This window comes from Fulmarus glacialis, unplaced genomic scaffold (assembly GCF_000690835.1).
Source record: "Fulmarus glacialis isolate BGI_N327 unplaced genomic scaffold, ASM69083v1 scaffold480, whole genome shotgun sequence".
Lineage (NCBI taxonomy): Eukaryota > Metazoa > Chordata > Aves > Procellariiformes > Procellariidae > Fulmarus > Fulmarus glacialis.
Genome location: NW_009185615.1, coordinates 59,288 through 74,379, shown reverse-complemented (window position 1 = coordinate 74,379; position 15,092 = coordinate 59,288). Strand labels below are relative to the sequence as shown.

Here is a 15,092-nt window from a genome sequence, read left to right as displayed (position 1 = left end):
CACATTTCATGTTAAAAAAGACATTTCCACTTTTAGAACTAACCTCCTTGTCATCTTCCCTGTGACATGAAAGATAAAGGAGCAGAACTCACCTTTTGTTTGCATGTATCCTCATTTCCTGAACATCGCTTCTTGATTTACAAGCCCCTTAAATATCAAATAAATTATTTTGTTAGCTTTTTTCTGTCTTACTGAATAAAGTAGTAAATGGAACATGCATTCAGATATTTCCTACTTATGAGATCTGATAAAAAGATGCATTTCTGGGTGCAGCAAAATTATTTCTATAGCAAGAATTTTGTAGTATTTTTAAAAATATTTAATTACTGTCCAACAAAGACTGAGTTAGAAGAATATCATAGGACACTGACTGGCGTACCTACCAACAGAATTTTTAATTTTTAATTGTTATTTCATTAATAAGTACAATTGACATTTATACAGGGATCTTTTTCAACCTTAATATCTATTTTTTTTGAATTTTTTTTTTAAAAAAAGAACTAAAGACTTTGGAGTACAGTTCAAACGCAAAGGGAGCAAATTGCATAATCATAATTTATGCAGGGCCTTGACAATGACTTGTTCTGCCTAGGAATGTTGCATTCAATATAGTTCAAAAAATATTTAAATAACAAAGTATTCAGAGCACTTGGATGTTTTGATTTCAGTTTTCAGAAAGAAAAGACATGATGACTGTACAGTTGAAACAGTTTTTGTCAACGTCAACTTCTTCAGCCTCACACCACCTGTCATTAAGTCCCTTCAGACAAAAGACAGAATCTTTATTAAAGATTGTAAAATGTAGAGAAATAAAAGAGGCTCTGCAGTGCCAAAAAGCTGAAGAGAACTTACTGACCAATACTGGCCAGAATGTACAAAATCATTGTTGAAGATAATGTAGATGGTGAGTGGAAAGGAGGAAATTGTGAACGTAGAGGAAATCTTTTAAGCTAATTGGCAACCTACCTAAAAGCAAGGCAAAATAGTTCTGATTGTGGAAACTTAAAAACACGGAAAGTAAGATTCTGAAGCCTGGAATAGCTGAGATTTAAAGTTGCTGATGAGCAAAAGAAAGAAACATGGATAAGAATTTCCACAATGGCAAAAGGCAAAGGAGTTATTAAAAAGATAGTTGCAGAACAGCAAAAACTGGTTTGTTTTTTTTCAAGACAGAAAAGAGAGTTTGATAATGCTGTTACTATATGTGAACCAGCTGGCGTCTGCTTTGGAAAGGAAGATAGATAAAATGAAAGGATTCCCTTTTTTTTCTTAGCTTCTGTCGTCAAGTTTATTGTAGTATAGAAAAATATTAATGCATTACACTTACAAATTTTTATACATGTGTTTTTGTCATCAAAGATTGTCTTGCCAGAATTTTTGTAATAGATATTAGTGCATGTTGTAATATTTTCTTTTAACCAAATGCTCTTTTTTCCCCTCTCAATCTAGAAAGTTCAGGAAAATCTTGAATTTAAAGAAAATGTTACTTTAAATGACAAATGAGGAAATTTGAAAACTTTTTTTTAATCTCCTCTCTCTCTGTCAGGTTATCTATATCTTATCTAAAGTAAATTTTCTGATATATTTTAGTGTTATAAACCATATTAAATATTGTATCTGAATTTGTTTCTAGCTGTTGCGAAACCAGAGATTTTCCGCTTCCTTTCATCATGCGGTTGAAACAGTTGTTAATATGCTAATGCCACACATCACCCAGAAGTACAGAGACAATCCAGAGGCTTCAAAAAATGCAAACCATAGCCTTGCTGCCTTTATAAAAGTAGGTACACAAGCAACTTGGGCTCTGTGGTTACTTTTTCAATAATACTGCTTCTTCATGGATTTTAAAGAATCTTAAAGCCAACTCATATAAAACTGAATATGCATAATGCTTTTCAAATATAATTCTATGTCCAAGTTGAAATACATTGAAGTATAATTTGCATCTTCTATAATCAAGAAGACATCTGTTCAAAGTTTGAATTTTTTTAAAATGAATTTATATTTTATCCAAAATGTATTTTGATTTTTCTTTTTTTTTCCTTTCTTTAAAAATATCATCTAGCTTACCTTCTAATACTACAAAAGCTTCATACATTGCGTAGTCTATCTGCATGCGTTTTATGTAGACAGTCTTTCAGTATCTTTCCTTTTTCAGCCGATAAGATCCAGTAGGAAGAAAAAAGGATGGGAAATAAAATGGTAGATAAAGCTGCCAGTGGCATGTCATTTTCACTTCTGTCACGATAGAGGAATTCTCTTCAAACTCTTTATTTGCAATTTGTTTACATTCCACACTCTAAGGGAAAATTTGGTATTCATATATGTATACCTGTATTTAGTTTGCTTGTTTTATTGGTTTTTATATTGAAACTGAAATATCAATAATGTGTTTGGAAAAAAAACTTACTAAATACAGAAATATAATTACTGAGCACTGAGACATTACTAAATCAATTCTATGTTGGTTTTGCTTGTTCTCCCCAGAGATGTTTTACTTTTATGGATAGAGGCTTTGTTTTCAAGCAAATCAATAACTACATCAGCTGCTTTGCCCCAGGAGATCCGAAGGTATTCAGTGCTTTTAAACAAACTATTTTTAGGAGTTGCCTCTTCTTGATGCATGGGGATAGAGTCCTGCATTGTCTTCCGACTTCTTCCAGGTTACATTAGAAGTCCCTCCACTGTGCCTAGAGCATTTTTTTTTCCATCAAATCACTTTTTCATATTTTGATTTCCATCTTCAAGTGCAACTTTACCACCCTAGAGCATGTGTATTGCAAAAGTGGTGGGGGGCGGGGGTGCAACACTAAACAGAAATTATAAGCATGAATGTGAGAAAGGCTGAAGTTGGAAGAGTTGATATCTGTTAAGTTTCTGTACATTTACTGTAATGGTGAAAGCATGTACCAGATGTCCAAAGAATTTCTTCTATGGGTCCAAACTTTTCTTACATCAATACATAATATGCTATTAAACTTAAATAACTTTGGACAATAAATAGAACTATATCCAGTTGTCAGGTATGAATTATGCTGGAATTATTTTATACAGACATATGGAACTTTGACAGATCTATATCCCTCATACTACAAAACTGAGAGAAATCACCCTTTTGTGTTAGAAAGCTGTTTTTAATGTGTTATTCAAATCACTGCATCGGTTGTTTAATTTATACTTTAAAATTATTTTTGCAGACTCTTTTTGAATTCAAATTTGAATTTCTCCGTGTAGTCTGTAATCATGAGCACTACATACCTTTGAATCTACCAATGCCATTTGGAAAAGGCAGAGTTCAGAGATACCAAGGTAAATTCTTCCAAAGAAGTGTATATTTCTCAGATGTCACCTTTTTATTATTAGGCATGTAGACTGTGTGACTTCAGGTCTATGAGATGTTGGAAACCTTGAAACTGTTAAATGGAAGCCTAAAGTTGTAATCCTTTCATTTAAACTTAAAGGAATAGTTTAGGTAGCAGAGTAATCTATCCAAAGTATCTAGTCATTGAAAGATATGATAAACTACATCCTTGACTCTGCCTCCCTTTCCTGCTATGATTATTAAGCTTGCTTTTTTTTCATGAGTTAGCTTTTAATTCACTAGCTGTGGAAGCCTGCAACACTCCTGTAGGTAGGTGTGCAGTGTGAGGCTTGGTGTACTTTTTACTTTTTTTCACATACCCATTCAGGTTAAAAGGGACTTCAGCAGGTCTGTAGTCCAACCTCCTACTCGGGTCACCTCAGGCCTTCCCTTCTCCAGATGGAACAAGCTCAGTTCCCTCAGTTTCTCCTGAGAGGGCATGTGCTCCACCCCTCTAACTATCTTGGTGGTCCTTCGCTGAACTCATTCAAGTTAAGATCCTTCTTGTACTAGAAGGCCCAAATACTACACACAGTATTACAGATATGTTTAACAAATGCCAAGTAAAGGGTCATAAACACTTCCCTTGATATACTGGCTATGATCCTGTTGATACAGCCCAGTATGCTGTTAGCCTTCATAGTTGCTAGGATGCCATGCTAACTCCTGTTGAAGCTACTGTCCACCTGGACCCCTAGGTGTTTTTCAGCAGAGCTGCTCCCAAGCTAGTCATTCCGCAGCTGGGTACCATTGCAGGAAGTTCGTCCATCCCAGGTGCAGAATGTTTGCATTTGTCCTTCTGGAATTTAATTGTTGTTTCTGTTGACCCATTCCTGTAGAATCTAGATTCTTCTGAAATGCAACCCTACCCTTGAGCATATGGACTGTACCCCATCCACAAACTTGATGAGGGTGGACTCCGTCTTCTCTTTTAGGTTATTGATGAAGTAGTATTAAGTAGGATAGACCCTGGGAAACTCCTTTTGTAGCTGGTCTCCAAGTAGAGTACAAACCATTAATCACGAACCTTTGAGCCCAATGATCCACCTAGTTCTTTTGCACATTTAGGTGTCTATTCACCTAGACTGTAATGTCCCGGTTTGGATACGATGACCATGTGGACATCTGCTATTCTCCCCTTAACCACAGATCTAGTGAGTTCATTGTAGAAGACAAGTTAGTCAAGCATGTTTTACCCTGGGTAAATCTATCCCGGCCATTCCTGGTCATAGTCTTCTCCTTCACTTGCCAAAAAATGGCTTCCAAGAGGACTTGCTCCATGACTTTTCCAAGGCCCAAAGTGAGGCTTGTAGTTCCCTGAATCATTCTTGCCCTTTTTTGAAGGTATGTGTAGTATCTGACTTCCGTCATCGCAAGGTCCCAATTATGGGAGACCCCTGATCACCATGGCTTAACAAAGGTGATAGTGAGTGGTGTTCCAATGATATCAGCTAACTCTCTCAGCATCTCATCTGGTGCTGTGGATTTGCATGACTGGAGGTCTCTCAGGAAATCCCTGACCTGATCCTCATCCACTGCTGATAATTCTCTTTCTAGACTCTTAAGGCCTGGGAACCATGGCGGTGAAGGATAAGGTAACAAAGATATGGAGTACTTCAGCCTTATCCAAGTCCACTGTCTAAATCACAGTCCTCATTCAGCAAATATCCCATGTTTTCCTTATTCAGGCTTTTAATGCTAATGTAGTGGTAGAAACTGTTCTTGTTGCCATTGATGTCCATTACCAGTTTCAGCTGTAGCTGAGCTTTGGCTTTCCTGGCACTATCCCTGCATACTTGATCAATGCTTCTATATTCCTCTTTTGTAGCTTGTTCTTGCTTCCACCTCATGTGCATCTTTTTCTTTTTTTTTTTTTTTTTCTCCCCACTGGAGCTCAGTCATGAATGTCCTGTTTAGCCCAGCTGGGCTCCTGGTACATCTAGCCTTGTGCCAAAACAAATAGTACATTAGCTATTGCATTTGTGGCTGTGAAGACATTGTTAATTTCTTCCAGACATTGAACTATAGCAGACATCAACAAGCAGAGACGAGGAAGGTGCTTTTACAAGTAACAAGTAAACCTGCCTAACATTTATATTATTGTAGATTAGGTTATTTTTTTCTGAAATATTTATTCAGAAAAATATTTATTCAGAAAAATATTTATTCAGAAAAATATTTATTCAGAAAAATATTTATTCAGACTCTGCTAGCTTAGTAAAGTTGGGTATAACTAATTAACGCTTTCATCAAGGTGGTAGAACAAGATTTGGGACTAAGAGCTGGACAGCTGCATAAACTTGTTTCTGTCTTTGGCTTTTTCAGCCTTCGGGAGTGTTTTGGGTAATAACACTGCATAAGTATTTCCACAGGAAAGGGACTATGAATTGTTGGGTTAGGGATCCTAAGAAAAGAGCAAAACTAGAGAAAATAGTGCTTCTGATTACACAATAAAGAACAGTGTAAAATGCTGCTCCCCGGTGAACTAAGAGTTCAGCCAGGAAAGATGACCTTTATCAAAAGTGTTCCTGGCTCTGTTTTCCTGTCTCAAGCAAAAGAGATCTCGGGTGATGTGGTTGCGAGAAGGCCCGTAGAATGTCTGTGCTCTCTTATCTATGTTTCTTTCTCACTTAATGGATTCCCATACTGGGACAGTTCTTTGAAAAATGAAAGTGCTTTGAGATTAGCATCTGTTTTTTGATTATTGTATTGACCAATGACAGTGAATATGAGAAACTCTTGAATACCTCCTCAGCTGAAATTTTAAATGTATATATAATCTAATAAATAAGATCTTCAAGCTAAAGTTTCTCTTAAGCTGTCATATATTCATTACATAAATGAACTGGATTATTTTATTACACAAAAAATACTTCTAAAGTGGAGCAGTTTGACTTTGCTGTGTCAGATGTGCTGGGTTTTTGTGTGTGTATGTGTCTATATAATATCTATATGGGGCTTGGTATAGATTTACAGTTAGTTACTACTAGACATACTTTATGAAATAAAATTACATTGCAGTGGTTTAAGCACAAATGTTCAAATAAAATGTTCTATACTTCAAATTCTGTTGCAATTAACACTGAATAGATAAATATTTCTGGAAAATACAGTATTGTTTAATTGTAGCAGAAAAATTGCCTACCGTATTACAATGCAGGTCTAATTTTCTAGATTCTAATTTCTAGATTCATTTAAATTATCTTGTTTAAATATTATTGTGCCCTTTTGTGTTCTGATATATTGAGAAGAAATTGCTTAATTTGGACATATGTTGCAAATGCAGTCTCTTCATTACACTTCTGTTACGCACTGCAAATTTTTGGGACCATTTTCTTAGAGAATATCAATTAACCAAGATCACAGTTGTTAGCAGGCTTTATAGTCTATATTCATAATAGATACATGTGTAAGATAATGAAGAAGAAACTTAAAACTGCAGTACAGAAATCTAAAACTTCTTAATCCATGTTTTGCTTGCAGTCCTTCAAGGGACTGAACCACAGACTAAAAATTAAATTCTACTTCTAACATACAACTAAATACCTGAAAGATAGAATGTCCATAACCTTTGTGTGTGTTTTCAGTGCCTGAATATAGATTTAAAATTTGAATTTGGAGCTGTAAGATGCTTGTCCAGGTAAATTTAATAGAAACACTTTTGAATATTGGATAGTATTTAAAATATATATATTTTTTTAATAATGTATTTAGATTTCTTCACCTGCTGTTGATTGAATACACATCATCATTGTCTGTTTAATAAATGCATCATTATGCAGTGAATTGGGCTAGGGATATATGAATAACTATGATTATATATTATATATATGAATACATATGAATTTGTCAATAGTGTTGGAAACACTTTAGTTCAGCCTTATGTTAATTGAGGAATTGATTTAAATATTACCATTCCTTACATAGAACTTGTACTTTACTTCCAGACCTTCATCTGGACTATTCATTAACTGATGAGTTCTGTAAAAATCACTTCTTAGTGGGACTGCTTCTAAGGGAGGTGGGCAATGCATTACAAGAGTTCAGAGATGTGCGGCAGATTGCTATTAGTGTGCTCAAGAATTTGATGATAAAGCATTCCTTTGATGATAGATATGCTACCAGGGTAAGTGTATTGCTATGTTAGTTGTACAAAATAATAAAGATTAAGTGTGCGCACATACAGAAAGTTTTTTCTTTCACAAAAAACTTGTTAATTTGTAGCAGTGTTATTTCTGTTCAGACTGTGATGGAAGTATGTATGAAAATTGTATCAAAATCAATCTGCAAATCCCATATTTTTACCAAATGAAAGCACAAAGAACCTTTTAACGTAATGACATGTGTTTATTACATTTTAGCACAGTGTAATCTAGCTGCTGTTCTTAAAGCAATCAGATTTTTACGAATGTTTTTAAAGCTCTTATTTTCATTAAACATTAGCTCTTAATATTTGGCAGCTGTATGTCCATCATCTATTATTCGTAGAATGAGTATAAGAAAGCTACAAGTCATGGTTGTAAATTTTGAGTGATTTTTAATTTTTCTCACTTTTTTTTTTTAACATCAGCTGTGCTGTGGAGAAGCCATTAAATTTTAATGGACGATAGCATTAATTTATCAAGCTAACATAATATTAATTTACTTAGTCTTAGATAAAATCACATTAATTTAGGTTTTTTTCTGCATTATATTGAAACTAAATAATCACTGCTTTTGCCATTTATGAACTTACGAATGTGGGTTCTAGCTTGGCAAGTATTTATTAAATGCTCTTTTTTGTAATTTAGGAGTGAATTAAAATTTAAATCTGTATTCTGTTAATGAGCTGTTAAACTCTGTTTAGAGCCATCAAGCAAGAATAGCCACTATGTATTTACCGCTCTTTGGACTGCTCATAGAAAATGTTCAGCGAATCAATGTTAAAGATGTGTCTCCATTTCCTGTTAACCCTTCCAGCAATGTGAGTGACCATTTCTATTTGGTATTCTGAATTATTTTTATCGTAATTTATTGGTAACGTGTATTAGAAACACTGCATACTTCTGGCAAACAAAGATTTTCATAAGCTTCAGAATTCTGCGAGTTTGTTCTTCTTGCTTTTTCTGAGCTTAAAAGCTTAGCTAACCGTTATGGTTTTGGCTGCAGTTTTTCTTGCCCAGCTAAGTTATGCCTAACGTGATAACTGGCTAGTTTGGTCCTACACACAGGTTACAGTGCCCTTATTGATCTCTACTTGAACCTCTGAAGACTTTTGGAGAATGCTAGGCCACACAGATTGCCACAGCATCATTCTAATGCCATCTGATTATACTGCCATGTAACATCTTGCTTTTTCTGTATCTCTGGTGCATGTGCCTATATTTCAATACAAACTATAGACCACACAGGATTGGACCTGCTGCATCTTTCTGAGTCTTCGAAGAAGAGCAGCCAAAGAAGCTGAAGGAACAGTGTATTTGAAATAAATATCAGCTGTTTCTGAAATTTAATCGCCTTCCGTTTGTATCTATTACCCAGTTTTGATAGAATTTTTCTGAGAGAGGAGCTTTCATTAAATTGTCTCTGTTTTTTGCTCAAAAATTACACTTCTTTTTAGTCTGTCTGCCAGTTTGTATAAACAGTTTTCCTCTATTCTTGTAGATCCTGGCATTGGAGGCACTTGCACATACTTCATTTTTATGCAAGAGGATACTTCCATACCCTGACAATCTAACACATAGATAATTAGTTATGTTTGCTAAAATCCCAACAGATTCAGTAGCTGCTGTTGCTGTTCAGCAGAAAAGATTGTATATTGGTGGTAGATTTTTTTTTTAAATCTTATTTTTCAATTCAGTCCAGCACTGAAATAAATGGACCACCAAAAAAAAAGGTTAATTTTCTAGAAATTATAGAAGAATTTTTAACGTTAAAGGAACAGCTGTAGTGTAAGAGGGCTACAGGAGAATGAATTCAAATGGAATTTGTGAAGGTGTATATTGATGTATAATATTTGCATACAATTATTGAGTCTAAGATTTAATTATTAATGTATTCTATTTTTGTCCGTATCTTGCTCTGTTCCATTTGGTATTAAGAAAGAAATTCACAGTACCCTTCCAACAACAGAAATGTTTGGGTGTTTGAAATAAAAGTAATTTGAGTCTCTTGGAAATATCTATTTTATAGTGTTTAAAATTCAATGGAATATTCATTCCTTCAATGTTTCCTGAGGTATCTTAAGTTTTAGGCTATCCCAAGCTTGTACAAATACCTGAACATCTCATTCCATGCTTTTGAGCATATTTAATAGAAATTAAAATTTAAGAAGGAAATATATAACAAATACTGCTATAGAAGATAAAGTATGTCATATTCACTAAGTCCATAATGTTGGAAAACAATAATCACATTTTCCTCTCTATTCCAAACAGAGTGCAAAGGATGATGCACTTAATTTGCCAACTGCAAGTCAGCTAGTAACACCACAAAAATCAGGAAACACATTGGATAACAATCTTCCTAAAGATCTATTTGGTGTTATCTCTGGCATTGGTAAGCACTTAAAAAATAAAATAAAATAATTAAAAAAGGAACCAGTTTCCTTTTTCATTTGTTACCAGAAATAATTGTCCTGTGTCCAACTTTGGTTGCTTTCTGCATGTATACTTGAATGTTACTGCTACTTTCATTAACAGAACCCTAATGCAATCAGTTGTTCAGCGTGGGTCAGAATTCACAGTCTGTACAAAACACAGTCTGTGTTTTGGTTTTGCTTTTCTATTTGAAACTAAAGATATTTCCTGGAGAGAGCTGCTTTTTCCCCCATCAAAGGTGATAGTTCTTGTCTTGCTGCGAAGAAATAGGAGACAAGACTAGCCTTAGTTACGTATGGCAAGAATGCCATAATCCACAATTTTGTACATGATATTAGAGACCACCTCTAAGAGGAGTGCTGCTTGTGCACACATGTAGGCATCCTCCTGTCTGTCTTTTTAATGTGTTTTTCTATTTGTTGTTGTCTGCTGTAATTAGTTGTGTCACTTACTAGTCCATTAAAAAAAAAAAAGAGATGAAAAATGGGGAAGGGGAGTTTTTTAAATACACATGCTTCTTCATGTAAATGTATATGTATTGCTACATACGTTTTTTACGCACGTGTGTGTAGTTGTACATAAGTCTGTGTATGTACATACGTATACTTCGCTGAAACTCTAGAATAAGTTTGTCTTCGTTAAAAGTAACTAAATGGAATTAATTATTTGCCTTCTTAAAAAATATATACATATATGGTGGTTTTATAAGTCTGACTAAACTATGGAGTGACTTTTTTCAGTATGTGTTTTGTTTGAGACTTTTATATTGTTCTGGGTTTTTTTTAGCTTCCCCATACACCACATCAACTCCAAATATTAATAGCGTGAGGAACGCTGACTCAAGAGGCTCTCTTATAAGTACAGACTCGGGAAACAGTCTCCCAGAAAGACACAGTGACAAGAGCAATTCTCTTGACAAGGTAAAAAAAAAAACAAAACAAAATAAAAAACCCAAAGTGTATTCCTAAAATTTCATCTTAATTCTTATAGGAGTTAACTTCTCTAATCTCCATTGGGAATGGGCTTTCTAGAATAACTGTAGAGCAGTATTTTACATAAGTTTTTCTTTTGCAAAATAATTATCGTATGAACTCTTTTTGCATGGCATTTATTAAGCTGTTTTGCAGAAAATACAAACAGATTTTCAATGTAGAGACATAAGCAAGCAGTTGTTATTTCCTTTGCTAGAGAAAGGCACTAGATAAAGTGAATTAAATGTCGCTTGGGAGAACTGAATTCTAGTTAGGACAGCTTATTTGATTTTGTGGAGACCTTCATTCCATCCTGTTCTATACACAATACACGTAGCTTTTTTAAAATATTGAAAAACCAGTTGCTGTGCTTTCTCTAGGTGATTTCTTTTATATTAGTTTGACTTTTCTAAATCATTTCACTTTAAATTAGGAGCTCTGGCTGCAGTAGCTATGAGGTATTCAGTCATGTCTTTCTAGAGCTTGTGTTGATACTGATCACATTTCATTTTCTTATATCTTGTTGTGCAAGTCACAACATGTTAATTTTTTCCCCTTGACTCTGACATGCCTTCGTGTGGCAGAGAGAGAAGCTTCTCAGAAGGCACTCTGCTCATGCTATGCGCCCTAATGGAGAAGAAGAAGAAAATTCTCACCCTGCAAAGAAAAACCGTGTTACTATGGATTTTTCACTTCTGACAATTCCAGCTTTGCCAGAGAATATTTTGCATGCTGCTTTCTCTCTTCAGTTACAAGAAGTATTTGGTTTTTGTGCTTGGTATAGTTAAGCTTTTGAGTGAAGTGTCTGATCAGTAGTTTTGCCACTTCTTTGCAACAGCTGAATCTCAAGCCAAATATGTACAATGTAACCACGAAGAATACTTTCAAATGCCAAACCTGGAATAGTTCATGTACATGAATTAATTTAAGCATAAAAATCCAACCAGCTTAAATATAAGCAGAATTTGAGTCTTAGAGTCTTTAATATAAATAGAACTGAAAAATCTTTTTTGACATTGACCAAATAAAGAACTACCTTGTGCATACACTGTTGCTAAATGGCAATGCTGTCATCTATTACTTAGTTGTCATGTTGTTAATTATTAATGTGTAGTGTTTTTACCAAGTAAAAGGGTTTTCAAAGGAGTCAACCTCCTTTGAAAATTCTACTCTGGTCTGCCAATTTAGGTAATACAGGATTTATGTTTTGCATGCTGTTAATATTTTCCCCAAATAATACTTCATCCTGCTTTCTTATTCGTTGCTTTCCGAACTTTCTTTCTAGTAGATCAGTTGTTCGGTGCACGTTATCTTCGAGTTTTTGCTCATTGCTTGATATCATTACTGAAGAGCCATGTTTTTGTTCTAATTTTCTTTCAGAATAACCTGTAGAACTATACTTGTGGAATCAGAATTGGCTGGAAGTATATCAGTTTCTATTTTAATATGTGCATACTTTATAGGTTATTGACCTGATTTTAAATTAAGCTTGTGAGTAGCTAGAGTCCTTGTTTTATCCGTGTTCATGTTCAACTATTTTAGAGGGAATATTATCTAGTGCTCTGGACAGTATCTGAAAGTCTAGGAAACTCAAATTCTGTTCTGCCACCCATTAATTGTCTACTCTGTTTCAGTATTCATAAAGCTGTATAGTAGCACCTCCTTGTTCACCAGAGATATTTCAAAGATAAACAGTGTGTGAGGTCTTTAGAATCTGCAATAATCAGGCTTATATAGGTGTCCATTTCCTCCTAAATTACAGTAACTTCTGCCTAGTATTAATCATAGTTTCACATTCAGTTTCACTGCGCATCCATTCAATGGCTAGTATGTGACAGATTTACACAGGTTGGTTTAGGACAGCTATTCTGTTCTTTTACACGGAATGCGTTAAAGGGCTCAGCAGTCAATTGATGTGTATGCTGTGAATTAGCATGTCTCCTGCTTTCAGTGCGGAGTGTTCCTGGAAGGGTTGTTACACTCTTGAGGTATTGGCACTTCTTGCTTTGTTTGTGAAACCAAGTGCTTTTCTTCCTTGAGTCTATGTGGGGGTTTTTTGTTTGTTTTTGTTTTGTTGGGGTTTTTTTTCCAGATTTTGATATGAAGGATTTCTTCCAACACTGGAAGAAATGTGTATGTGTCCTTAAAAAGGTCATGGAGCCAAGATGATCCAACTTTCTTGTAGAAACCAAAGAGTTGCACAGATCAGTTGTACCACACTGTTGACTTTACAGAAAACTTCTTAAATGTCTGGCTCATTTTCCGTTCACATAAGTGGCCTTATATTGGAAGTGAGAATAAGGCACTAAAAAGGGCATAATTTATCCTTTAAACAAACATTTACATAGTATATCTGTAAAAGCCTCAAACTGAGGATTTTGTAACACTTCGATCAAGTGGAAATTATTCTTTTACAGATAAGTCTTTACCTAAAGTTCAATTTATATATTCTCACATTTTTATTTTTTTCCTTTTTTTGTGGTACACATTTTGAAAGATCAGTTATGGGGTTTTTTCTTTTTGGACAGACTTTAGTATTGAGCATTGCTGATTAACTTCGCACAAATGTAGGAATTGTATAAGCAAATGAAGTAGGGAGAAAGATTGGTGTGAGGTTTTTTTGTTTGTTTGGGGTTTTTTGTGGGGGTTTTTTTTTTGAGGCAAGGGCAAGCTACGTATTGGTAGTTAATCTTCCAGAATGCATATTATTGCCATTCATGCATGTTTTCCTTGAGGTTCTTACATCTTTAAATGGAAACAATTTTGTAGAGGCAGGTCTGTCTACAGTTCAGCATGAAGTCTCTTCAAAAGCAAAGGAGCATATATGTATCACCTAACACAGTAACATTTATTTTTAAAGTATTTCATTTAAGCAGAAGGGACATGAATGATTTCTACTATGTGGGTATCTATGTATAATTAACTTGTGTAATAATCACTGTTAGGTAATTTTTCCTCTTACTCCTCCCTCTGGGGGAAAAAAATCATACAAAGAAGGAAATAAAAATAAACAAAGGTAAAGAGGCTTAATTTGGTATACTTCATGTGTGTAATGTGTGTTTTAGTGACTTGTCTCTACATGAAATATTTTTGTCTCTGTTCTGAGATCCTTTTTCTGTTGCAGGAATTGATAAGGCAATTTAAAACATTTTAGTTTGTTATTAGTTTAAGAACTCTTCAGCCAAAATATTTCTGTTTTCTTTTCAGAACCAGCAGAGCAGCACTTTGGGAAGTTCTGTAGTTCGATATGACAAACTTGACCAAGCAGAGATCAAAAGTCTACTCATGTGTTTCCTTCATATTTTAAGAAGTATGTCAGAAGGTAGGTAATTCCACCTATTTTTCAGAAGTTCGAAATCATGTGTTGGATTTATGCCTGTGATTTTAATACCTTTTCAAAATCAGCAGAATATTTTAGTTGTAGGTACCATGTTGTGCTGTGTTTTACAAATATGTGTGATTGATCGAATTAAACTCTGACTGAAACATTGTAAGCATTAAATACTCATTATTCCTTCAAAGTGTGAGGCTAACTAAAGGATTTGGTAAGAAAGCGAATATTTGTGTGTGATTGTACAGTCCGTTTTGGAAAATGGAGGTGAAGAATAGTTCATTGATCAGTCTCGGACTAGCCCATTCTTCCATTCTGCAGAACTTCCTGTATGACAGGGAACCAAATGATTTGATCACTGTGTATATTTCCATTTCTGGAATGGGGATATTGTGCTTCTTCATTCTCCTGGCATGTTTGTGAGATGATCCATTGAATTTTTGAATCCTGGAGAAGGTTGCGGAGGTATAGAAATACTGCATGAATGGCAAACCTTGATTTTTTTACTAGGATCCTACAATTCAGAATCATCCCTATCCTTGATCAATATTTAAAAAAGAAGGCAAATCCCTTTTGGTAAAAACATTGAATTTTTCAGTTTGTTCTAAACATGTCAGAAGTAGTTAATTTATTTTCTGTGTTTATTTTGATGTTAATTTCTAAAAATCAAGTTTATGTAGTACTTGAACTCTAATTTATTACACCACTTAATCAAGAATGAGAATTGAAAGGTTAATAAGTATTCAATATCTAGTCACACCATCAGATTTTCATGTAATTATATCAATATTATTTTATGTATTTTAATTACAAAGAATAATAAAACTCAGATTTCTTTTTCACTATTTTAT

At 34.4% G+C, this 15,092-nt stretch overlaps 1 protein-coding gene across 1 annotated transcript in view; it reads left to right on the top strand.

Annotated features, from left to right (window-relative positions):
- The first annotated feature begins 1,098 nt into the window (after window positions 1–1,098).
- Window positions 1,099–15,092, top strand: part of LOC104082275 (dedicator of cytokinesis protein 9-like) — a 48,476-nt gene continuing 34,482 nt past the window's right edge. The window contains exons 1-9 of the mRNA XM_009585711.1: window positions 1,099–1,152; window positions 1,634–1,780; window positions 2,488–2,571; window positions 3,198–3,309; window positions 7,309–7,487; window positions 8,208–8,324; window positions 9,778–9,898; window positions 10,726–10,859; window positions 14,118–14,232. Of these exons, the coding sequence (XP_009584006.1) occupies window positions 1,099–1,152; window positions 1,634–1,780; window positions 2,488–2,571; window positions 3,198–3,309; window positions 7,309–7,487; window positions 8,208–8,324; window positions 9,778–9,898; window positions 10,726–10,859; window positions 14,118–14,232 (1,063 nt within the window). The remainder of the gene's footprint in view (window positions 1,153–1,633; window positions 1,781–2,487; window positions 2,572–3,197; window positions 3,310–7,308; window positions 7,488–8,207; window positions 8,325–9,777; window positions 9,899–10,725; window positions 10,860–14,117; window positions 14,233–15,092) is intronic.